Source organism: Oncorhynchus kisutch, linkage group LG8 (assembly GCF_002021735.2).
Source record: "Oncorhynchus kisutch isolate 150728-3 linkage group LG8, Okis_V2, whole genome shotgun sequence".
Classification (NCBI taxonomy): domain Eukaryota; kingdom Metazoa; phylum Chordata; class Actinopteri; order Salmoniformes; family Salmonidae; genus Oncorhynchus; species Oncorhynchus kisutch.
The window spans coordinates 47,250,796-47,275,474 of NC_034181.2; the positions used below are offsets into that span (position 1 = coordinate 47,250,796).

Genomic DNA, 24,679 nt, shown 5'->3' on the forward strand with positions numbered 1-24,679 from the left:
TTGTTTTAAAACACACTAGTTTATTTCATACAAATCCACAAACAGCAAATTTAAAATAAAAAAAAAGCGTAGTATTTCAAGAATTTGATGACCAACAAAGCTTCATGTTCATTAAAGCATTATACTCACAGAAAGCAAACATCACATCCCATTACTTACAGGAGAAAACAATAGGCCTATTTCCTGCATTCTACGTAATATTGCACACCAATTCATACAGACCTGCACAGCCGAGAGGCATACATGCGACAGTTTAAAGTGCTAGCTTGAACCATTTGATTGAGAGTCTGCAGAATATTTGGTCTAACGTACTACTGAAAGCCATACGATTCCCTTTTCTAAAATTAGCCGTGATATGGTTGCTAAAATATGCACACTATATAGTAAACCTCTACCATACATCGACCCTGAAAGACACAGCTGCTGTGGCCACCAGTGACTTGACTCAAGATGAGCAAATTAACAAACACCTAATCTAAGAGACATTCAGTTTGTTCTGTATATAATAATGCATTCTGTGATGAATAAACAACCCTGAACCTGTTAATTAAGTGCATAGACTTTTTAAAGGTGTTTCAGTCATTCCAAAAGGAACAGGTAGAGGTGTTGTGCCCTAAAAGGAATGGTAGAGAATTACTCTAAATGATGCACACCAATTCTAAAGTAAATAGGAATTCAGTTTAAAACTACAGATTATGTTGTTACGCAACATGACCTTATAGGATTCAGATACGCAACAAAATAACACCACATATTCTAGGAAACGCTACACTCAAATGGACCTAAACACATCAAAACACAGAAAGGGGGATGTGTATGTTCAGTTTTAAATTGCTCACTTCACAAATTCAGTCAGGCGTGATTACATCTCGGTCCAATTACAATTTTCCACCAACTGCCCAAATGTCTCAAGTTTCTATTAAGCCTTGAGAAACGTCACAGCAGATACAGATTGCAGATCTAGGTTTTATTTGACAGAAAATGTCACACTAGATATGTACATGGATGTTAAAATTAAGGAAAAAAAATGTTAATTCCAGTTTATTATTGGATATGAACAATCTTAAAGGCTGATATATTACGGTATAATAAAATTGTAATGGATTTATGGAAGCTGCAAAGGAAAGTTTAGTCCTGTTCCGAGTAGGAAGGTATAGTTTTAAAGGGATTTCCAGGGCCGATAGGAGGTAGGTAGCATAAGGCCCACAGGCCACAAACCTGAGAAAACACAAACCGATTACCCTTACCCTCAACAAAACACAAACATGACTGGATCTACAGATAGTCCTGTCCAGAAACCCATGTAGGAAAGCCAGAGCTGACCAGGGGTGTATTCAGTACGGTGAAACGAGATAAAAGTAATGTAGAGTCAAAATGACACCCTTTTCTAGAGGACAGAGAATTTGGTCGATTTGCATAATATATTTTCTATCTAAATGTTCTGAAACGCTGCACCCTCTTGATTCTCAAGAACCAAATCAACAACTTGTGTAACAACTGGCTGTAATTTTAACTTGAGATCGGCCTGTGTCAACTCACAATTCCAAAAGTTGACACCATGATTTACATGGGAAGTCTGAGTTGCACACGCAGAACTCAAGTTTGAATTCAACCCTGCATGTGAATGCCTAGTGTTTACATTTCAGATAAATGTGCTCTGCTTTGTAGTAGTCAGTAGGTTGTGAGCGAATATGTGAAAAGTGTGGTAGTCTTTTAAATAAACACCTGTGAGAATGTGTCCAAATTCAAAAATGCGGTCTACCCAACTGGTGTTGACCGTGAGTCTTGTCAAAGGACATTGATTAGGTATACGTTTTGTCTCAGTTTTTGGTAGGGATGTTTCTCAACCGAGGGGTCCTTGCAACTTAGATACACTCTTCTCACCTTTGTAACTGATGACCAACCTAGCCTGTTTTGCACAGTTATTATTAGACAAATTACAGCATTTACTAGATTACCCATTTATCATGAAAGGCACAGGAGTGGGACTAGCTGCAAGGCTCTTCGGGTTTCACTTGGCTACATTTTACTGGACTTAGTTGTACAATATAAATAGCTGTTCATTAAAACAAAGAAATGGCATGATGATAATCAACTGAAAGTGTGTACATACACACACAAACAAAATCACTCCAAAAATATACCTGACTGAAAGCAGAGAGAGAGAAACATGAGCTCAAAGGCAAGTGTTGAGAGTGCGAGAGAGACTTGTGTGTGTGGAAGGCCCAACATCTCACATATACGACAGTCGCTTTGCTGCGATGAACTCCTCTAGATGGACCTTGCCACTACCCATGAGGCCAAACGCGGGATACATGGTACCGGTGCAGTCCACCTGCCGCTCGTAAAGGCATCTCATGGTGTTTGCATCGTAGAAGTAGACACGGCCCGCCTCGTAGTCCAGGTACACGCCAATGCGCTGGGGCATGGGCAGCACCCGGTTGCCATGGTCATTGCCGGCGGTGGCGGAGGAGATAGATGCTTTGGGGATGAACACTTTGCCCATGCCCACGGTGAGCAGGGTGAAGGGCTGGGACAGGTCGTAGCACGTGTCCTCGCTGCCACTGTCGTGCCCACTGTCGTGGTCGTACCTGGAGTTGGAAGAGATAAGAGAAATCAGCCTACAATTGCAACACATTCAACTATACTCTGACGCACCATAATTATCTGGAAGCCTGTTAAAATATATATAATAGTAAACCAACAAAGTAGGTAATAAATATTTTTATGAATTGTTGAGAAACTAAGGCCTGGTCTGTGAGTTAGCCCTTAACAGGTTAATGCTTTCTACAGCACAGGCTTCTTTGTGACTCAGGCCTGATCCTTAGTGAATAATAAAGTAAGACTGAGGAAGTGGGGTTTACCTGGGGCTACTAGTGTCCCGGGGGTTGTGGATCCACTCCAGCAGCTTGGAATCAGAGGCCACGCCCACCTTGACTAAGTAGGAGTGGGACTCCACGCGGAAGGCCCAGTAGTGTCTGCCCTGAGAGATGCCGGTGTCACCGATGATGTAGTCCAGGCCCATGTAGCTGCCTGTCTGCACGCGCTCAGCAGCCAGCAGGAAGGCCATGCCGGCCGCACTCTCCACCGAGTCACGCAGCTTACTCAACGTCAGCCGCTCCGAGCTGAAGCCGCACTTGTCATTGAACAGGAAGCCAAACACTACAGGCGAGAGAGAGCAATGATATAAAAGGAACAGCATCAGCCGCAGATAGGATTTCACATCATCTTTGGATGCCAGGGAAAAGGTGGACTTTCATAAAGTGTCACATGGGGGCGCCATTATAAAGATGTTCAAGTAATGAAACAAATTTAAGGAATTTAACAAATTTCCAAAACGATACATTTTCAGATGTGAAGATATACACAACAATGCTTGGTTTCTTATTTCTCAAATAAGGTCTATATAAATTATTTTCTAGGCCACATCTGCTGCTGAACATAAAAATATTCCAAAAATAGTTACAGCGCCAAAGGCAATAATTACTATGAACTTAAGTAAAATAATTATGCCTGTGCATTGAACCATTGCATTTTGTCTCCATGGTATGAGATGACTTTATTCGCATTAATTCATGACGATCCCTTAAAAACAAGGGCAAAAATACTAGCCGTTTACCCCTTTAGCCTTTGTTGTGTGAACGGCACAAACTTAATTGAATGTAGTCATCCTTAAGATAAGCTTAATTAAAAAGGATAAGAAAAATGATAAATGTATGGTCATACAGCAATGATTCAATCTACGCCTACACTGACTGTTGTTGTGATAGGAGGCGTGTTGAAGCTACTGTAATGTCTGTCTGAGGCCAGCGTTGACCCAGAATTCCATCTCATTACTAACGCACTGTGCATCCCACTGCTACATGTGCCCACAGTCCGGGCAAAGGAATGTGGGCTCCCATCACTGGACTTCCATCTACAGTGGGCCCAGCCTCAGTTTACGGCAAACTAATGAGCCAGGGGAGGATAAACACTCAATGAAATCCTAATGGATCAGCCATTGTCTATATGCATGGGGGCTCCAATTCAGTAGACTGTTGAGGAATTAAAGTGATATTGACCCCTAGAGTGCTCTACAGATGGCATGTGATTGCTATTCAGAGTGCTTAGAACCATCGGAGTCAGAAACAGAGGCTTTGAATATAGTAAACAGATGAACTGTAACTCTGGACCTCAGCTGCATCTCAACTCTGCCCAGTCGGTCTGAAGAAAAGAAAAAAATGAGTGTTTCTGTGATTCAACAAAAGTAGATGGGTCGCAGAAATTATAAATGACTGACCGACCCACCGTCGCTTTCTAAGAGTCAACTATTTTATCCACACAGTTCACTTTGAAACAGTCGAGCGTCTGTCAATTTGTAATCTTCCGTGGATCCGACTGCTAAATACCGAAAAAAAAAAGAAGCTTAACTTCAGCCCCGAAGCCCAACACAGGCGGGATGCCAACGTAAGACTGAAAATAAGACGTATTTCTTTGTAATTAGGATAATTAGCATGCAACTTTCAGGGCTGCCTAGTAGAGATTTTTGCTATAGAGCCCAGTACAGTATACTAGTTTTTCCCAGTTCCTACATTTGAAAAATGGAATTGAATCATTGTTAAATTATTGCAGAGAATTTACTCCAGTAGAGCTTGAAATGATTAGTCTGTCACTGTTTTGGTTAAGGGCCCCTGGCCACCTCTCTCTTCATCAGTGCCAACCATACACATATGACATCATCATAATCAGTGTTTGGTGTGTGTGTGTATGACATCAGTGCCTGGTGCCTACCTGGAGCAGGTGGTGTGTGGAAGGTGACTTCTGGGCTGTAGGGGCTGTAGAAGGAGTTGCGGCAGCTGCGTACTCTGAACGAGTAGAGGCTGTTGGCCTCCAGGTCGCACACCACTGTGCTGGGGCCGTACACCGGGACTGTGGGACGCCAGCGGCTGCCGCCCTCCTCCTCGTCCTGCTCAACACCCAGCTTCCTGTACTCAAGCACCTGGTGGTCTGTGGCCAGGGTATCCTCAGCCAACTGCCAGCACACCAGGCCTTCGTTGTAGACGCGACTGCGGGACAGATCGATGATGGGAGGGTCAGGGACTGGAGAGGGAGGGGAGGAGAAAAATGTAAATGGCAGAGGGAGGGGTCAGTTTAAAGTGTAATTTGTCTGCAGCCAATTCATATGTTTTTCTCTAATTGACAAACTACTATGTATTGGTTATTCAGGAAATATAGAAAAATAAAATGATAAGAACCCTAAACTTGATTCAACACATTGGTTTATGTAATAGCATAAGTTTATTTAAGGGCATGGAGTCGACCAGCGATGAGACTGAACTCATAGACAGACAGTACAGAATATAGACAGACAATGGATAGGAAGAATAAGAGAAGCTCTTAAAAAGGTTTCATTAATGCACCGACATTGCCAGGAAAAGCACTTCGCTCGCTCTCCCCCCCCCCCCCCGCTCACTGCGGATAGCTTCCCGTCACAAACAGTAGCAGCCGGATCCAGCTAGGGTCCCATAGAATCGGATCAGGGCTGAGGAGGGTGCCGCAGATGGAACTGGGCAGCCTGCAAACCCAGCCGGCACCCGGCCCGAGAGCGCAGCTATTCTCAGAGAAACAACCTATTTTTCAGGCTACAGCCGGGACGGGAGGGAGAGACAGACTAAACAGAGACGTCAACTTCCTTCTTACTGGCTGTGAGTTCAGACCATACTGCAGTCTCTGGAGGGGCTGGTTTAGTAAGGGAGAACGCACACAACACAATGTCTTTATGGTTCAACTAGTGGGACACAAATATGGAGCCATTGTGAGCGTAGAAGACTCCAGAATGGCATTATAATGACAACTTGATGAGCAGGGTTGAAGTTACACATCGACTCTTGAGGGGATATTTGTGGGAGGTGTCCTTGGTTGTCACTGTCCCATCCTCAGATCCCCACCCTACAGGCACTGTGAACCTTGTTGATGAGGACTGCCAGACATTTGTTAAATGGGAGACAGTTTTGCATCCTCTGCTCTTTTCATGTCTACCGTCAATTCAATTACTGCTAGGCATCAATTCTTAGAGCTTCCTCCTCTCAGACAGAGTGCATCATTACTCTCCTGTCCCTCCCATTTAGATTAACCACATCAATCAATGGCCTTCCTTTCAAGGGCTTTCAAGCAGCTTTCCCCGCAAGAGAGGGAAAATTGATTACTTGGACACATTTCTAATATGTAAGCAACATAGTTGTTTCATATGACCCTTTCATGACCCACTATGGCTCGACAGAGCAGAGCCCTTTATGGTCAGTAATACTTCTAGCAGGAGGGAGAATGGCTGGAGCTCATTCTAAGGACACAGCCACAGGTAGATGACAGTCTATGAATACCCTTCTGCTTACAAAATCAAATCAGTTCCTTTTCATGGCAGACAATTATATCCAGCCCGCGTCACAGTGCCCTTTTCTTTAAATCGGGGCAAAGGGACGTGAGAGTATGCAAAGCAGTGGACCAGAAAAAGCCCTGCACTGCTCTCAGTGCCAAAATCCCTGCGTGTATATCAGGAGTGTAACCGGCTTATTCAATTAAAGGGCTTCTGGTGGCCGGCATCTTAAACAGAGAGCAGAGCTCAGAAGGAGGTGTAAGTGACCAACAGGTTGAGGTGACTAAGTGTGGGACAGATGAGGATTGTGTCAACAAATTGAGTTTTAGGATTTCATTACATTGTTAAGGGGGGGGGGGGAGAAAGAGTCTTACCTCCACCAAAACAAAGCTCCTTCAGCAGGGTCTCCTCTCTGGAAGTGTCCAGCACAAACTCATCAAAGGAGGGGTCGGCCACAGGGTGGAATGTCCTCAGAGACTCGGTGGATTTCGCGATCCTGGGAGTGAAAGGACACAAAATGGTGAACCCTACCAAGAAGCCATTCCATCAGAGCAGAATGGAAATCATCTCCTGGGCAAGATAATCGAGTGTGGGAAACGTGTGTGTATTAATGTAACAGCGTTCCTAAAAGTAAAAGCGTGAATAAAGTCCTCAAGCTGCTTTTTGACTAATGGAGATCAATATAAACAATGGTATTATATCACCATTAGACAATAGCCTTTACCCACAACTGATGACGGGAACCTTTGGGTGACAGTGTCTACTGTATACTATCCAGAACAGAGGGAAATGTGCTGGGACTGGGAGTGGCAGACACGGATGGAGAGAGGCTGACCTGGTGTGCAGCTGCTTGGCAGTCTGAACAAAGCAGGACTGGTCCGTCTCCTTGAGAACCTCCTGGGCATAACCCACCAGGCCGCTGTTCTCCAACATGCCCTGGTACTCGTCCACCTGGCCCCGAAGCTGGTCCAGACGCCGCATCCTCGACTGCTCGATGGACCGCAGCATCTCAAACTTCCTCTCCTGGAGGGTCTCGAACAGTCGCTCAAAGTTCTCGTCGGTCCGACGCTCCACCAACTGGCCTTTCTCCTGTAGAAGTAAGAGAAATGTTGCACGACAATTCATTGAAACCTACAACTGCATAGAAGTAGCCTATGGACCAGTGTTTGTGCAATCATGACACATCACGCCGAAGAGTTTGACATGACAAGGAGTTGGAATGATAGCACAAACGGATCTGGGACAAATTAAATGAAGACAAGACAGGGACAAAAGACATAACACAGTACAGATGAGCAAACGCTTCTGCAGTGGAATTCATGTGAATTAGTATACGTTCCTTTGTTTATGCCTTTATATGCATTTGAATAAGTGACCTTCCTTCTCAGGGCAGACAGAATGTCCCTTTGTTATTCGACATAACATACAACACAGGACTAGTTTAACTCTGTCAACACAGCTACTTGCCTCAGTTTCATTGATCAACACCTCCAGGTGGGAAATCTGAGTCTTCACTTGGTCCTCTTTGCTGATTAAGTAATGGATAGCCTTTGATAGCTTCTCCTGTTGGTATAATAACAACAAAGAAGATTAGCAGAAATGCTCAATAGATAGAACATAAGATACAAATGATTGCATTAAATATGGATGAGTCCGGCCCGGTGCCCGTGTCCACAGACAGGCCTTTTAGATTACAGCCAGAGGACACTGAGTCCTCTGTCCCTATGCTTTCAGTGGCTGATTGACCTCTGTCTCGGCGGGGTAGACAAGGTTCGCTTGTTGTGGATGACCACATGTGTCGATTACTGCTCACAAAGGAAAACTGATCATGTGGACACGTGCCACTTAGTACAGGTAACTGATCAATATTTCATTAGGGGGCTGAGAAACAACGGCGTCACTGGCCAGTTGGGTAAACAACTTCCAAACTATAACACTCTTTTTGTCCTGGGTTGTATTCATTAGTACACACCGTAGTAACAGAAAACATTTTGCAGTGAAAAACAATTTTATTTTTTGGGACAAATTCAGGTAGTTCACTCCCCGTTTGCTTCCTGGTAAATAAATCAGATTGTTCTGCTCAGGTCAAGTGAATGGTTGGAGACATCGTTATTGTCATAAAGTACCTTGAGGATCTTGTAGGCGCTGCTCATGGTTGTGACTTTGTGGTTGGCGTGGGAGCCTCCCAGCTTGCACAGGTGACAGACTGGACGCCGGCACACCTCACAGTACATGTTGACCTTCTCCATCTCATGCTCCGGACACATCAGCACCTGGATGACCATGAGCACACATTGGATTAGTGGTCATTTTAAAAATCGCAAACTCGTCACACCACATATGCAGAATGTCACAAAGGGGTAGCCCCAAAAAAAGTTTGTCAATACATTCTCTCTCCTTCCAATCCTCTTTCTATTTGTTAGCACTGAACAGGTATCTCCCACAACCAGCAAGTTTCACTGGATTGCAGAAGCACAAAGAAAAGCAGAGATAATTAAACCAACATCTCTGAAATTAAACCAATATCTCTGAAGGCAGCATCATTAACGCAATCAACGCCATCAATGACATGAGCTGATCCCTGCAATCTAAAATCAACAGCAGAGCAACATGGGTCCCCCCCGAGGTGGTAAATTGTGTCTACCTTGGGCCTAAAGTTCATGGTGGGACCCACGTATTCGTGCTGGGCTTTGGGGGTGCCCCAGGGGTGGTGGAACTTGAAGCACTCATTGCAGTAGCTGGCCTTGCAATCCATGCAGCTCTTGGTAGCCTCCTGCTGGGGCGGCTTGCACATGTTGCACATGATCGCGACAGCAGCGCGGGCCGCCTGCCGGTAGCGCTCCACGATGCTCTCCAGGGTGAAGTTCCGGAAGAGCATGCTCATGCCCCGCTCGCCCAGGTCCACGTCGTGTTGGCAACCAGGGCATGGGAAAGTGGTGATGCGGGGGGTCACAGAGCCACGCCTCCATCCTGGTGATGACATAGAGCCTGATACAACAGACAGAACGGCCATTAGAGTGCTAATCACACAAACTAAGGGTGGGCCTGCACACACACACACACACACACACACACAGTGTCCTACAGAAACAATCACGGATCCTTCTCGGAAAGCTCATACTACTTGGTCTCTCACACAACATAGATGGATAACACAAGAGATAGGAAGAGCGTGTTTACAATGACCTGGACACACAACAGATTCACGTTAAATTAATTTCAAATCAGGTGCAAAGTAAAAAATGTGGGAAACCCACTAATGGAACCGAAATATCAACTCAAATCAACTTAAGGGTAAGAGAGAGTAATATCAATTTCCAGCAAAATGGCTACCTGCAGAGGAAATTCATTTTTTAAATGATTTGTCCAGTTCAATATATCCTAACACTCTCACAAACACACACGATGGAGGCAAGCAGCAGAACATTGTGCACTGAATGTAGGAAAATGGCAAGCACACAGACATGCGGTGGACACAAAGCAAGCGTGTGTGACAAACATGTTTGTCAATGTGTGTGACGGTATATAGCGATGGGAGACTGAGGGTGCTGATGGAGTAGTGAGTGAGCAGGCTTGGCGTTTTGGACGGTCTTGGGATGGAAGTTGATGAGGTGGGGGCCAAGTGTCCTGGCCTGAAGCGGATGGGAGAGGTCATGGATTAAAAGGACAGTGTACTTAGGCTAGGTGGGTGTGCTGGTCGGGGAGGGTGGATGTTGCAGCGTGTCTGCAGCAAGGTGTACGGTAGCAGGCTGAGGCACGTTGCCTGCTGCTGCAGTGGAAAGAGCTCAGGGCAGAAACTGACAAGTCATCGCAAGGCCATTCTGGCAGGGGGTACGCTTCCTACAGAGCCACATCATTAACAACATGGTTTGAGTCATCACAATGCGACACAGCCCAATCGCCATAACCAGGACTGCATTACAAAATGGGTGCAGGCTATCTTGCCAGGAGTATGTGAATAAACCAAATGCTGTACAAGGTAAGAATATACATTTAAAGAGTAGAGTTAAATCTTCCCAACACGTTTTTAACTCCTTTATCTTTTTACTTGAAAAATATACTGTCAAGATGAATGGCTTTTAGACTGTAAACCCTAGGGTGCAAGACTTAACCTCTACGAAAAAGGGACACAACTGTTTTGTATCCCGACTTAAATAATTCTGGTGCCATTTTAAGGAGTTGTTCAGATGCATAATTATCATGGCATACCATTTTTTTAAACATCTACTGAGCACTTCAATGTAAAATAAATAAATAATGTCTGCTAAAGCATTGTGCTCTAGGGTCTTCTCCCATCAAATGATAAGAACATTGCTCATGGCGCACATGCCAATCTCTACAAACACATGCGCGTCTAAAGCATTTCCTATAACTGAAATGTGGTGCAAAAAATGTTTCTGGAGCAAGCCTGTCAGTAGGAGTGAGACTGAAGTTTGAGGCAGTATAGTCTAGACAATCTTGGAATATGTTTTGTAACATAGAAATAGGTTCCCTGCCTCTAAAAGTACATTTTTTATTTCTTTATTATTATTTAACTAGGCAAGTCAGTAAAGAACAAATTCTTATTTACAATGATGGCCTAGGAACAGTGGTTAACTACCTTGTTCAGGGGCAGAATTACAGATTTTTACTGGCCCAACTAGGCTACCTGCCGCCCCAACAAGGTACTTCTCCACAAGGTACTGGATATTTCCGAGGCTACAGGGAGGGGAGAACGCTATTCATTTGTCCAGGCATTAAGAAATTCCACTTTAAACCCAACTCCTAGGTAACTTCCTGAGCCATTTCACTTCTCTCCTCTCCACTCTCTGACTCACATCCCGCCCAGAGCTGTAGCTCACACACTCATTCTCCAACCTACTTTGTAAGACATGCACGTGTTGAAAGCAGAGCACAAAAGCCCGAAAGCACCAGGCTTGAAAAATGGAACAAAACACCAAATGCAGACATAAATTGGTGGGACATACTATACATTTGCGACTTTGCTCAGTAGACTTTTTAAAAAGCTAGAATGCCACGTCTACCAAATCGGCTACATAAAGGAAACAGGGGCCTATTGTCAGTTGTGTGGTTACATACAGTAGAGTAACAGTTAAGTTGGGGTTCACAGGGGATCTAGTAACACTGTACTCACTACTACAGCTATTCAAAAAATGGAACGCGTGTCTACCTCTCCTCCCAAACGACCTTCTCTGCAGTGTGGCTGCAAGCAATGGACAAAGAAGTGAAGTGAGACCAACAATTAACATGTACAGTATGTTAACAGAAGTGGAGTTAAACCTGATGCACAACCAATTACAGTGGACAAGTGCTAACACACAAATAACATGGCGCTTAAAAGAAATGGCCTTCTTAAAAAAGGTTTTGGTGGAAACATATGTGAATTCACAGATTTCAAACTGTATATATGTACAGCACCAGTCAAGTTTGGACACACCTACTCATTCAAGAGTCTTTTTTTTTTATTACTATTTTCTACATTGTAGTATAATAGTGAAGACATCACCACTATGAAATAACACATATGGAATCATGTAGTAACCAAAAACAGTGGTAAACAAATGCTGCAGAATACTGTGATAACCAGCATGGCTAAGTGTGCCTTGAATTCAAAATAAAATCACAGACAGTGTCACAAGCAAAGCAGCCCCACACCTCCATGCTTCATGGTGGGAACTACACGTGGAGATCATCCGTTCACCTACTCTGCGTCTCACAAAGACACGGCAGTTGGAACCAAAGACCTCAAATTTGGACACTACTGAAGGACACATTTCCACCGGTCTAATGTCCATTGCTCATGTTTCTTGGCCCAAGCAAGTCTCTTATTGGTGTCTTTCAGTAGTGTTTTTTTTTTATTCAGTAATTCGACAATGAAGGCCTGATTCATGCAGTCTCCTCTGAACAGTTGATTTTGAGATGTGTCTGTTACTTGAACTCTGAAGCATTTATTTGGGCTGCAATTTCTGAGGCTGATGAACTTGTGGCGGTCCTCATGAGAGCCAGTTTCATCATAGTGCTTGATGGTTTCTACTAGGGATGCACCGATATTACATTTTTGTCCGATACCAATATTTTCCTTTCCCCAAAAAAACCTGATAACAATATTTCAAATTTTAGCAGCATTTTAAGCATTCTAGTACAGTTAAATAGTTCACACACACACAGTGGTCTAAGGCACTGCATCTCAGTGCAAGAGGCATCACTACAGTCCCTGGTTCGAATCCAGGCTGTAATCACATCAGGCCGTGACTGGGAGTCCCATAGGGCAACGCACAATTGGCCCAGTGTCGTCCAGGTTTGGCCGGGGTAGGCCGTCATTGTAAATAAGAATTTGTTCTTAACTGACTTGCCTAGTTAAATAAAAAAGGTCTCACACACACACACACACACCTGACCAAAAAGCTATTGTGTTGGCATTTACGCATGTCCCCATTACCAGTAAAACATAATCAAAACCTATTTCTTACACTTACTTCCTGTGCTGTTTCATTGTTCATTTGTTCAGTTGTTTCATTCTCAACCAGGATTTCATCATGCATGTCAAGCAGTGAAGTTTCAGCTCTGTCTATCCGTGGCCTCTCTTCCTCGGTGTGCACGGTCACTGTGTCCGATTACATCTTTTCCAGCTATGCATGTAACATTCCACGTAAACCCCGTTTGTCTGCGCCGAAGTAGCGGTCCTTGTACCTAGCATCAAGCATGGTGGCGACACAGTAAAGAGGCTCAGAGAGAAAGCCACCGTAGTGCTTGTTCAAAGTCGAGTACTTTTGTAAGTTTTAACCCCACGATCTGTCGGCAGTTTTGTTGAGCAGCCATTTCAATGCCCTGACAGAGTGTATCATGTCTGCTGCAGACGCAGTTGAGCTTATTTTTCCGAGTCAGTTGTTCGAATGGAGCTAGGAGTGTTCCTGTTTCAAATGCCAATGCCATTGAAATGGCAGCAGCGGTATGTGTCAGGACATTACCTGACATAGGACATTTACTGTGCCCGGACATTTTTGAGCATGCAATGCGGCTTTCCTTAGTACGAAATCCTTGTCAACCCACTGTGCTGTCAGACTCATAATGGTTATGGGGCTGACATTGCAGGTCCAAATGTCAGTTGTGAAGCTCATGGATGTGAGTCTCAACAATACTGTGTAACTCCGGTAGGGCAACATCTGAAAAATCGTGTGTACCGGGGCTCGATCAGTCGGCAAAAACCAACATCATCCACGACAGAGCACAGTTGATTGTCAAGGGCAATGAATTCCATTATCTTGGCGTTAAGAGATTTCACCTTTGAGTTGCCTCGCTGAAATTTTCTTACTCTTTCAAATGACTGCTCGACTTTTACATGTTTAGTATTTTTCTGCTTTTGTTCTGTGTAGCGCTGTATTTTTCGTGGCATCATCATGTCATCTACCTACGTTATATAGGTATGCACGTCAGCTTTGACATCGGTTTTGCACATCAGCGTTAAACTAGACATCGGGCCGATGCTAGGCATTTGCAGCTAATGTTGGCCGATTCTGATATGCTCACCGATATATTGTGCATTCCTAGTTTTTGCAACTGCACTTGAAGAAACTTTCAAAGTGCTTGAAATTTTCCAGATTGACTGACCTTCATGTCTTAAAGTAATGATGGACTGTTGTTTCTCTTTGCTTATTTGAGCTGTTCTTGCCATCATATGGACTTGGTCTTTTACCAGATAGGGGTGGTATACAGAAGATGGCCCTACCTTGTCACAACACAACTGATTGGTTCAAACGCATTAAGAAGGAAAGAAATTCCACAAATTTACTTTGAACAAGGCACTCCTGTTCAAAGGTGAAATGCTTTCCAGTGGATTTCCTCATGAAGCTGGTTGAGAGAATGCCAAGAGTGAGCAAAGCTGTCATCAAGGCAAAGGGTGGCTACTTTGAAGAATCACAAATATAAATTATATTTTGATTTGTTTAACACTTTTTTGCTTACTACATGATTCCATAAGTGTTATTTCATAGTTTTGATGTCTTCACTATTATTCTACAACGTAGAAAATAGTAAAAAAATTAAGAAAAACACTTGAATTAGTAGGTGTGTCCAAACTTGACTGGTACTGTACAGAGTTGAACATTCTAAAACAACAAAAATGTGTCTAGTCCGAATCCTAATAAAACAAGAAAACATTGAGGAGTTTCCACAAAACCTTTTAGCTTTTACAGCACTTGACTGATAAATATAGCCCTGGGCTCAGTTCATTTAATCCCTCATTCATTCCCCGCAGGCAGGTTTCGTCACCATGATCACCACTGGTCTGAAATCCATTCAGCAGAGGTGAAACCTTTAGTGAAATGCTGTCAGAGATTTAAGACTTTTACTGAAAAGTATGTTAATAATGTCCTTTAAGATTTCTTCAATGTACTTATAAGAAAACTGTTTACTAAATCAGCTGCAAAAGTACCATGGTTACTAATGCCAAGGGGATTTAAATTAAGGACATGATTCTTAAGATGACTAAGGATATATTACATTTATTACCAGTTCTAACTCTTTTTCTAAACAGCATTGAATGTTTCCACTGTGTTAATAGATGCGGACCTGGACATGAAGAATGGTCACATTCAGGTTCGGGCAAATGTGAATTGGTTGGGCTGTGGGTTCCGCAGCTGTGTTTTTGGAGTGTCCAGGGACTAGCTCATGATTAAGTAAAAGACTGCCTTGTCTCACTCTATGCTGTTTGCGCCTTGGATTTAGACATTGACCTCTCAGCTTCCCTTAGCTTCCACCAAAATAAAGAATGTGACAACCTCCCCCTCCCACCAACAAGTTATTTCATAAGCATTTTAAATGCTTTAGTGGGACAGTCGTGCTTTGTTCCGACATGTGTACATAAATCAAGCCTGTCATCCTATCAAGGTGGTGTAAATGATAGGCATTCCGTGTTAAGAAATTGCTTGGCATTACAAAATCAAAATAGCCACAATACACCTATCATTTAACGTTTTTGGGAAGTGCATGCTTTCAGGGCATGGAACTTGACAGAACAAAATTGATGAATTGAATAAGCTTGTCGAGTCTCTTTACTCTGTTCAAGAAACTTAAGACCCATCTCAAAACTTAATGATATTAAAGGAAATAGTATGAACAGCCAACATTATGATTTTAAACAGGGTGGGGTCAGTGGTGTCATCTTTCATTCTACAACCCAGAGAATAACTAGGAAAATACAGATTAAACTGGGTATGGCATGTCCATAAAACTTTACTGCAAATTGCATGTAATGTTGCCAGATTTGCATCACTTGTCACAATTTAGGCTTGATGAAGAATGGCCAAACCCAAACGCACCTGATCTTGCAAGCCTATCCAGCCTCTCCATGCTTGGCGAGGGCACTCTGGATCGGGGCCCTGGGCTCCCAGGGAGGGAACACTCCGAGCCTGCATCGAAAGAATCCTCATGGTTCAATAGCAGCAGCTCTCGGACACACTTGTGACAAACGCTGTGCTGACAGGGCAAGATGAGGGGGTGTGTAAACAGCTCCTTGCAGATCGGACAAATTAGTTCGCGCTCAATATTCTTGATAGGGACCTGGTGTGGACACAAACATTAATATATTAGGTCTACAGTAAATTTATCCCCAGGCTAATTGCTTCCGCATACCAGTTCAACAGAGATAGATCGAGCTGGTGGACGAGACTAGCAACAACAGCGTTTTCCAAACTCGGTCCTGGGGACCCCAAGGGGTGCACAGTTTGGTTTGATGAGGAGGTAATTTTTTTTTGAGTCAGCTGTGTATTGCTAAAGGAAAAATTCAAAATGTGCATCCCTTTGTGTCCCCGGGACAGAGTTTGGGAAACGCTGGTCAACAGTAACATACTTAGGCTTACGTAAACACTTTTTAAACATTTCATTTGAAAGAGGCCAGTTTTGATACAGAGACTGGGCATACACATAACATTTGTAAATGTGCCTGGCCTACCAGGGTAGAGCTTACATAGTTAAAGAAGTTCATGCATCAGCTTGTTGGTTAGCTGAGGCAAAATGGTTAGAGCAAGCAATTCCTCAAAGGGGAAAGCTATATGGACACACCTGGTGCCCAAAATGATGATGTATGTTGCGCAGCGAGAGTTGAGTGGAGAAGAACGGATTCGGTTCGGTCATCCTGATGAGCCCTTCCCAGCTATCTAGTTTATAGATGTGGCTAGAAACTTCCGAGAGAATTAGGAACTTCGTTCGGCCTTGGGAGCATGTTCAGAAATTATTTTAAATTGGAGTTCGTTTTTTTAAAATAAAAATGAGGACGTTAGTTGTATATTTTTGGTGGAAATCACTATAATAAATGTGCTGTAGATGTCACCCTGGCCTGATATTGGCTACACTATCAAGCTACTTCCCTCACTTTCCTGTGGCAAGCCGGCTTGCAGCGCAAACTCTCCTCCATTGAGCAGTAGACTGTATCACGGTGACAATTATTTTACATTTTTTATTTCTTTATTCTTTATTTAACCAGGTAGGCTAGTTGAGAACAAGTTCTCATTTACAACTGCGACCTGGCCAAGATAAAGCAAAGCAGTGTGACACAAACAATAGAGTTACACATGGAATAAACAAGCGTACAGTCAATAACACAATAGAAAGAAAAAAAAGTCTATATACAGTGTGTGCAAATGGCATGAGGTGGTATGGCAATAAATAGGCCATAGAAGCAAAGTAATTGCAATTTAGCAGGTTAACACTGGAGTGATAGATGAGCAGATGATGATAAGCAGATGATGGTGTATAAGTAGTGATACCTGTGTGCAAAAGAGCAGCAAGGTAAATAAAAACAATATGGGGATGAGGTAGGTAGATTGGGTGGGCTATTTACAAATGGACTATGTACAGCTGCAGCCATCGGTTAGCTGCTCAGATAACTGATGTTTAAAGTTAGTGAGGGAAATGTAATTATCCAGCGATTTTTGCAATTCATTCCAGTCACTGGCAGCAGAGAACTGGAAGGAAAGGCAGCCAAAGGTGTTGGCTTTGGGGATGACCAGTGAGATATACCTGCTGGAGCGCGTGCTACAGGTGGGTGTTGTTATCGTGACCAGTGAGCTGAGATAAGGCGGAGCTTTACCTAGCATAGACTAGTAGAGAACCTAGATGGTTACTGGTACCAAATACCAATATTAAAAGTTATTTATTACGTAGACTTATCCTTCTCTAAATAAAAATCAAGTGGGATGAGCAAAACATTTTAATATAGATATATATAACTAGGCAAAAAAAGAAACGTCCTCACTGTCAACAGCGTTTGTTTTCAGAAAACTTAAAAATGCATCACTATTTGTATGAACATAAGATTCAACAACTGAGACACAAAATGAACAAGTTCCACAGACATGTGACTAACAAATGGAATAATTTGTCCCCGAACAAAGGGGGGGGGGGGGGGGTCCAAATCAAAAGTCAGTAAGTATCTGGTCACCAGCTGCATTAAGTACTGCAGTGCATCTCCTCCTCATGGACTGCACCAGATTTGCCAGTTCTTGCTGTGAGAGGTTACCCCACTCTTCCACCAAGGCACCTGCAAGTTCCCAGACATTTCTGGGGGGAATGGGATTGAGATCCGGGCTCCTCGCTGGCCATGGCATAACATTGGCATTCCTGTCTCGCAGGAAATCACGCACAGAACGAGCAGTATAGCTGGTGGCATTGTCATGCTGGAGGGTCATGTCAGGATGAGCCTGCAGGAAGGGTACCACATGAGGGAGGAGGATGTCTTCCCTGTAATGCACAGCATTGAGATTGCCTGCAATGACAACAAGCCTCAGTCCAAATGATGCTGTGACACACCGCCCCAGACCATGACAGACCCTCCACCTCCAAAATCGATCACGCTCCAGAGTACAGGCCTCGACCATCACCCCTGGAGAGACAAAACCGTGACTTGTCAGTGAAGAGCACTTTTTGCCAGTCCTGTCTGGTCCAGCGACAGTGGGTTTGTGCCCATAGGCGACATTGTTGCCGCTGATGTCTGGTGAGGACCTGCCTTACAACAGGCCTACAAGCCCTCAGTCCAGCCTCTCTCAGCCTATTGGGGACAGTCTGAGCACTGATGAAGGGATTGTGCGTTCCTGGTGTAACTCAGGCAGTTGTTGTTGCCATCCTGTACCTGTCCCGCAGGTGTGATGTTCAGATGTACCGACACTGTACAGGTGTTGTTACACGTGGTCTGCCACTGCGAGGACGATCAGCTGTCCGTCCTGTCTACTTGTAGCACTGTCTTATGCATCTCACAGTACGGACATTGCAATTTATTGCCCTGGCCACATCTGCAGTCCTCATGCCTCCTAGCATCATGCCCAAGGCACATTTACACAGATGAGCAGGGACCCTGGGCATCTTTCTTTTGGTGTTTTTCAGTCAGTAGAAGTCCTCTTTCGTGTCCTAAGTTTTCGTAACTGTGACTTTAATTGCCTACTGTCTGTAAGCTGTTAGTGTCTTAACGACCGTTCCACAGGTGCATGTTCATTAATTGTTTATGGTTCATTGAATAAGCATGGGAAACAGTGTTTAAACCCTTTACAATGAAGATCTGTTTAGTTATTTGGATTTTTATGAATTATCTTTGAAAGACAAGTTCCTGAAAAAGGTATATGTTTCTTTTTTAGCTGAGATATAGATATATATCTATCTATCTATCTATCTATTGTAATGCTCTACTTGTCAGTGTTCCAAATGGGACATTATTTACCTAATAAATGTTTGTTTTTTTATACCTAAACACTCAACCACCAGATACAATTCATAGCTAGCAGTGGACTGGAATGACATTCAGTTGAAGTGGAATGACATTCACTCATGGGATGGGTGGCCAAAAATAACTACCTGTAAGCCACACCCCCAAAGAGCCACAAGTATGACCACAGAGGCATACGGTGCCTTTGGAAAGTATTCAGACCCTTTGACTTTTTCCACATTTCGTTAACAGCCTTTTTCTAAAATGGATTAAAATTGCCCCCCCCCCCTCAATCTACACACAACACCCCATAATAACAAAGCAAAAGCAGGTTTTTAGAATTTTTTGCAAATCTATTAAAAATACAACTTAAATATAATTTACATAAGTATTCAGACCCTTTACTCAGTACTTTCTTGAAGAACCTTTGGCAGCGTTTACAGCCTCAAGCCATTTTATGTATGACAAGCTTGGCACAGCTGTATTTGGGGACTTTGTCAGGTTGGATGGGGAGCGTCGCTGCACAGCTATTTTCAGGTCTCTCCAGAGATGTTTGATCGGGTTCATGTCCGCGCTCTGGCTGGGCAACTCAAGAACATTCGGAGACTTGTCCCGAAACCACTCCTGCATTGTCTTGGCTGTGTGTTTAGGGTCGTTTTCCTTTTGGAAGGTGAACCGTCACCCCAGTCTAAAGGTCCCGAGCACTCTGGAGCAGGTTTTCATCAAGGATCTCTCTGTACTTTGCTTCGTTCATCTTTCCCTCGATCCGGACTAGTCTCACAGTCTCTGCTGCTGAAAAACATCCCTACCGTAAGATGCAGCCACCACCATGCTTCGTCTGGCCACTCTACCAGAAAGGCTTGATTGGTGGAGTGATCCTTCTGGAAGGTTCTTCCATCTCCACAGAGGAACTCTGGAACTCTTTCAGAGTGACCATTGGGTTCTTGGTCACCTCCCTGACCCTGGCCCTTCTCCCCCATTTTGCTCAGTTTGGCCGGATAGCCAGCTCTAGGAAGTCTTGGTGATTCCAAACAATCCTGTCTTGGAGCTCTATGGACAATTCCTTCGACCTCATGGCTTGGTTTTTGCTCTGACATGCACTGTCAACTGTGGGAACTTAGGCACAGGTGTGTGCCTTTCCAAATCATGTCCAATTAATGGAATTTACCACAGGTGAACTCCAATCAAGTTGTAGAAACATCTCAAGGATGATCAATAGAAACAGGATGCACTTGAGCTCAACTTCGAGTATCACAGCAAAGGGTCTGAATACTTATGTAAATAAGGTATTTTTGTTTTTAATTATTTTTTTTGCAAATATATTTCTAAAAACCTCTTCGCTTTGTCATTATGGGGTATTGTGTGTAGATTGATAAAAACAAAAATGTTTAAGCAATTTTAGAATAAGGCTGTAACTTTAAAAAATTTGGAAAAGGGGGTCATAAACTGTCCGAGTGCACTGTATGTCACTGTGCTTCTATGGCTGTGTGTACAATGCCACTGCCTACTTAATTTGTTAATTTAGGTTTTGGCCTTTCTAGGGGGGTTTCCTAGCCACCGTGCTTCTACACCTGCATTGCTTGCTGTTTGGGGTTTTAGGCTGAGTTTCTGTACAGCACTTTGAGATATCAGCTGATGTACGAAGGGCTATATAAATTGATTTGATTTAACAAGACAGCTCATAATCCAGTGCCCTTATCACAGTCAACACCTATATTTTAGCTTAAAACAAAGAAACATTCTCAGCCTCATGGCCAAACTAGCTTGCTGGGAAGGGCTCATCAGGATGACTGACTGAAACGAATCCATTCGTCTCCACTCAACTCTTAGCTGCGCGACATACTTCATCAATGTGTGCACCAGTCGGTATAGCCTCTCCCTCAAAAATAGGCAGCACAGAAACTTCAAATGCCTTATTTTATAGTTAATTATTACTGTAAAATTAGCCTATATAATTTCAACAACGCCATTTGAAATGGGAAGGGCAATGATGAATCATTAACGTTCCATGAGGACATTTCATATCATTTTGTATTATTAAAACTAGTACATAGACTTGTCACTTACCGGCAAAATTGAGTTACGTCGCGAGACTGCAGACATGATGAATTAATATAATTGTTTTTGCGTCGTTTAGCTTGTTAGAACTTATCCAATGTATGTTGAAGTTGCCGACTCCTGCAATCACGTTGTCGAGTCGACAATGAATTCTAACACCGTGAAAAGACGCTATGGATGGGACCGAGTGTCGTGAATCAGCAACAGTCTAAAGGCTGCTGCATTTCAAGTACTGACGGACAGCAAAACTGTGTGGGGCGGGGTGGAGACACTGAAATCACCATAGTAACAATGCGGCAGCCCAGAGTATTCAAAAGACAGGGAGGGCAGTAGGATCAGGTTTCACTGGACCAAAACTCGAGGCTTGCAGTGAGAGACGTTATATTGTTGCACTCCCACAATTGTTACTGTTAGGCCTACTATTTGTATACTGAACAAAAATATACATGCAACAGTATCAAAGATTTTTCTGAGTTTACAGTTCATATAAAAGGAAATCGGTCAATTTTAAATAATTTCATCGGCCCTATTCTATGGATTTCACATGACTGGGAATACAGATATGCATCTGTTGGTCACAGATACCTTAAAAAAAGGTAGGGGCGTGGATCAGAAAACCCGTCCATATCTGGATTGACCACTATTTGCCAACTTTGCATAGAATTGATCAGGCTGTTGGTTGTGGCCTGTGGGATGTTGTCCTACTACTCTTCAATGACTATGCAAAGTTGCTGGATATTGGCTGGAACTGTAACACGCTGTCATACGCAATTCCAGAGCATTCTAAACATGCTCAATGGGTGACATGTCTGGTGAGTATGTAGGGACATTTTCAGTTTCCACGAATTGTGTAGAGATCCTTGCGACATGCATGATCATGTTGAAACAGGAGGTGATGGTGGAGGATGAATGGCACGACAATGGGAATCAAGATCTCATTACGGTATCTCTGTGCGTTCGAATTTAACATTGATAAAAACGCAATGGTGTTCATTGTCAGTAGCTTATGCCTGCCCACTCTGTTCAAAACAGCAAACAGCTTGTCCACACGACACTATACACGTGGTCTGTGGTCGTGAGGCCAGTTGGACATACTGCCAAATTCTCTAAAACGACGTTGGAGACGGCTTATGGTAGAGAAATAAACATTCAGTTATTTGGCAACAGCTCTGGTGGACATTGCCAATTGAACACTTCCTCAAAACTTGAGACATCTGTGTAGATTGTGCATTCAGTCATAGCACTATTATTTTTAGATAATTAATATGGCACCTCATGGACTATGAGTGGCTTGAACAGTAGGCCTAAGTGAATTTGTGTAAATAGCCTAAAGCTTACCCTACCAGTTTAGCAGTGAAACATGTTTGCACAAGATGTTTGCACATGGATGGTGCATCCAAATAAAGTTCTCCCCAAATGCAAATATTACATGGGTAGGAGTAGGCTGTTTACATAAATTATAGTCATTAATAATGTATGTTCATAGGCCTGGTCTATTCCCCTACTCATCTTGTTCAAAAGGCTACTGTCACGCCTTGGTCTTAGTAGTTTGTGTTTTCTTTAATTATTTGTTCAGGCCAGGGTGTGACATGGGGTTATTGTATTGTCTTATTGGGGTTTTTGTAGGCATTGGGATTGTGGTTGATTAGGGGTGTGTCTAGTATAGGCTTGGCTGCCTGAGGCGGTTCTCAATCAGAGACAGGTGATTCTCGTTGTCTCGGATTGGGAACCATATTTAGGTAGCCTGAGTTTCACTTTGTATTTCGTGGGTGATTGTTCCTGTCTCTGTGTAGTTTCACCAGATAGGCTGTAATTAGGTTTTCACGTTCCGTTTGTTGTTTTGTGTTTATCAGTTATTTCATGTATCGTTCCGTTTTTCTTCATTAAAGATCATGATTAACCACCACGCTGCATTTCGGTCCGACTCTCTTTCTACAAAAGAAGAACGCCGTTACAGCTACAATATTTGTAATGACTGCAATTTAGCATGCGTTTGCATTCTATTCTTTATGCAACCCCTTGGTATCCTGCAAAGCCTAATTAATATATTTAAATTCAATATCTTGATTTATGAGTTACATAATCTTACTATAAGAGATCAGGGCATTTGTTTGCAGCCTATAAAGGGGATACACTAAAATATAGGACTTCATGGAGATTACATGGAGAGAAAAAAACACATTTGTGAATCTTGCACCCCACACGAACTGCTCAAGTCACACTTTCAGATAGCATAGATAAAACATTTATTTTACATCTTTATGTCCCTGAACCCGTTCCAAGGACGGCACAAAACCTTGAGCATCCTTCCTCTCCACCTAGATTACACACCTTGATCTAGTTTACACCATACTGAAAATGTCAGCGTGGCTTCAATAGGCTACAGATGTTTCATTTCCATAAATCATATCTGACGTTCACTTACCTCTCCGGCTGTTATTCGCTGGACTATCTGCTCGACCAAACTCGGTAACATATCCTGATTTTCTTCGGTATCCGCAGTATCCGACATAATGATGTATAATGTCGACAAAATGCAGGGATTATAATTAACAAAATGGGTCAATAACAAATAAATAGCCTAACAAATACTGTAAAAATCGATTGGCTTCCCAAAGAGAGAACGTAACATTCGGAGAAATATGGTTGCATCTTCATCCTCAGTACATCGAGCAGCCTAAGTAGCATACAATTCATTCCCCAGCTGCTTGAGGAGAACATTTTGCAAGATTTATCAAGATAAATAATCTTTGACGCGTAACCCCGCCCTCACTGTACATCTCAGGCGTGCGTTTACCGGCACAGTTAGACATCAGCAGCATCATCAGCGATGTCTTCAACTGAGCCCTTTGTATTTCACCCAACAAATGAAGACTATGGCTATTTTGAAATTACAGATACTAATATGATGTTTGGGAATATAATGGATTCACCTGATTACGCATTCAACAGTGCCTTCATGTATGCATGATAGGCCTATAAAGAGTTGTTTAGCCTGCATGTTAGTTCATTACAATCTGAAAACACATAGGCTAGCCTTTTTGCCTAATGGTTTACGCGTTCTTTTGTTCAATTTGTTTAACAATTTTAGCAACAATAGTCTTTAGAGGCTAAAGCCTATTGTGGTCTTCCCAGCATATCCCTTCAAATAAATGATTTCATGCTGTAACGAAAACAACAATTTAAGACTAGCGTTTTATGATAAACCTGTTAATTATATTTGAATGGGTCAGCGATTGAGAGGATTCAATTGGGCCTAACTGCTGCGAGGCCACTTGTTCCACGCAACGCGACGGCGTCACCAGATGGCCGCTTCAGGCGGATGGTTAAAAAAAAACAAGCGGAGGTCTTTGAAAGCCCATGTCACGTCTTACAACCAATATCAGTGCATCATATAAAGCCACATAATGGACCCCACGCGGCACTGGCTTGTGTGATTGAGTCATTCAATTATTGAGTCATTATTTACCTACTGGTTTAAAAGGGCTTAAGAAATGCGTTACTCGTAGAATTATGTAACTTTTAAGTAAATTCGTCCTTGGCTTTGAGATGGCATGTCATGTCACATGCAAGGTCAG

At 43.0% G+C, this 24,679-nt stretch overlaps 1 protein-coding gene across 4 annotated transcripts; it reads right to left on the reverse strand.

The window, feature by feature from the left end:
• LOC109895603 (E3 ubiquitin-protein ligase TRIM36-like) lies at nt 1–23,938 on the reverse strand. 4 transcript variants are annotated; one of them, XM_031830447.1, is made up of 11 exons: nt 23,527–23,789; nt 15,670–15,910; nt 11,523–11,555; nt 8,997–9,340; nt 8,479–8,625; nt 7,820–7,915; nt 7,188–7,441; nt 6,727–6,848; nt 4,771–5,079; nt 2,865–3,162; nt 1–2,591 (listed from the first exon to the last, which is right to left on the reverse strand). In XM_031830447.1, exons 1-11 carry the CDS (start codon nt 23,611–23,613, stop codon nt 2,234–2,236), a joined length of 2,289 nt encoding a protein of 762 aa, XP_031686307.1. In that variant the 5' UTR covers nt 23,614–23,789; the 3' UTR covers nt 1–2,233. The 4 variants fall into 4 exon arrangements, with proteins under 4 accessions (XP_031686307.1, XP_031686308.1, XP_020345030.2 ...); XM_031830448.1 differs by lacking the exon at nt 23,527–23,789 and adding an exon at nt 21,111–21,456; XM_020489441.2 differs by lacking the exon at nt 11,523–11,555 and having other exon boundaries at nt 23,527–23,938.
• Nucleotides 23,939–24,679: the final 741 nt, after the last annotated feature.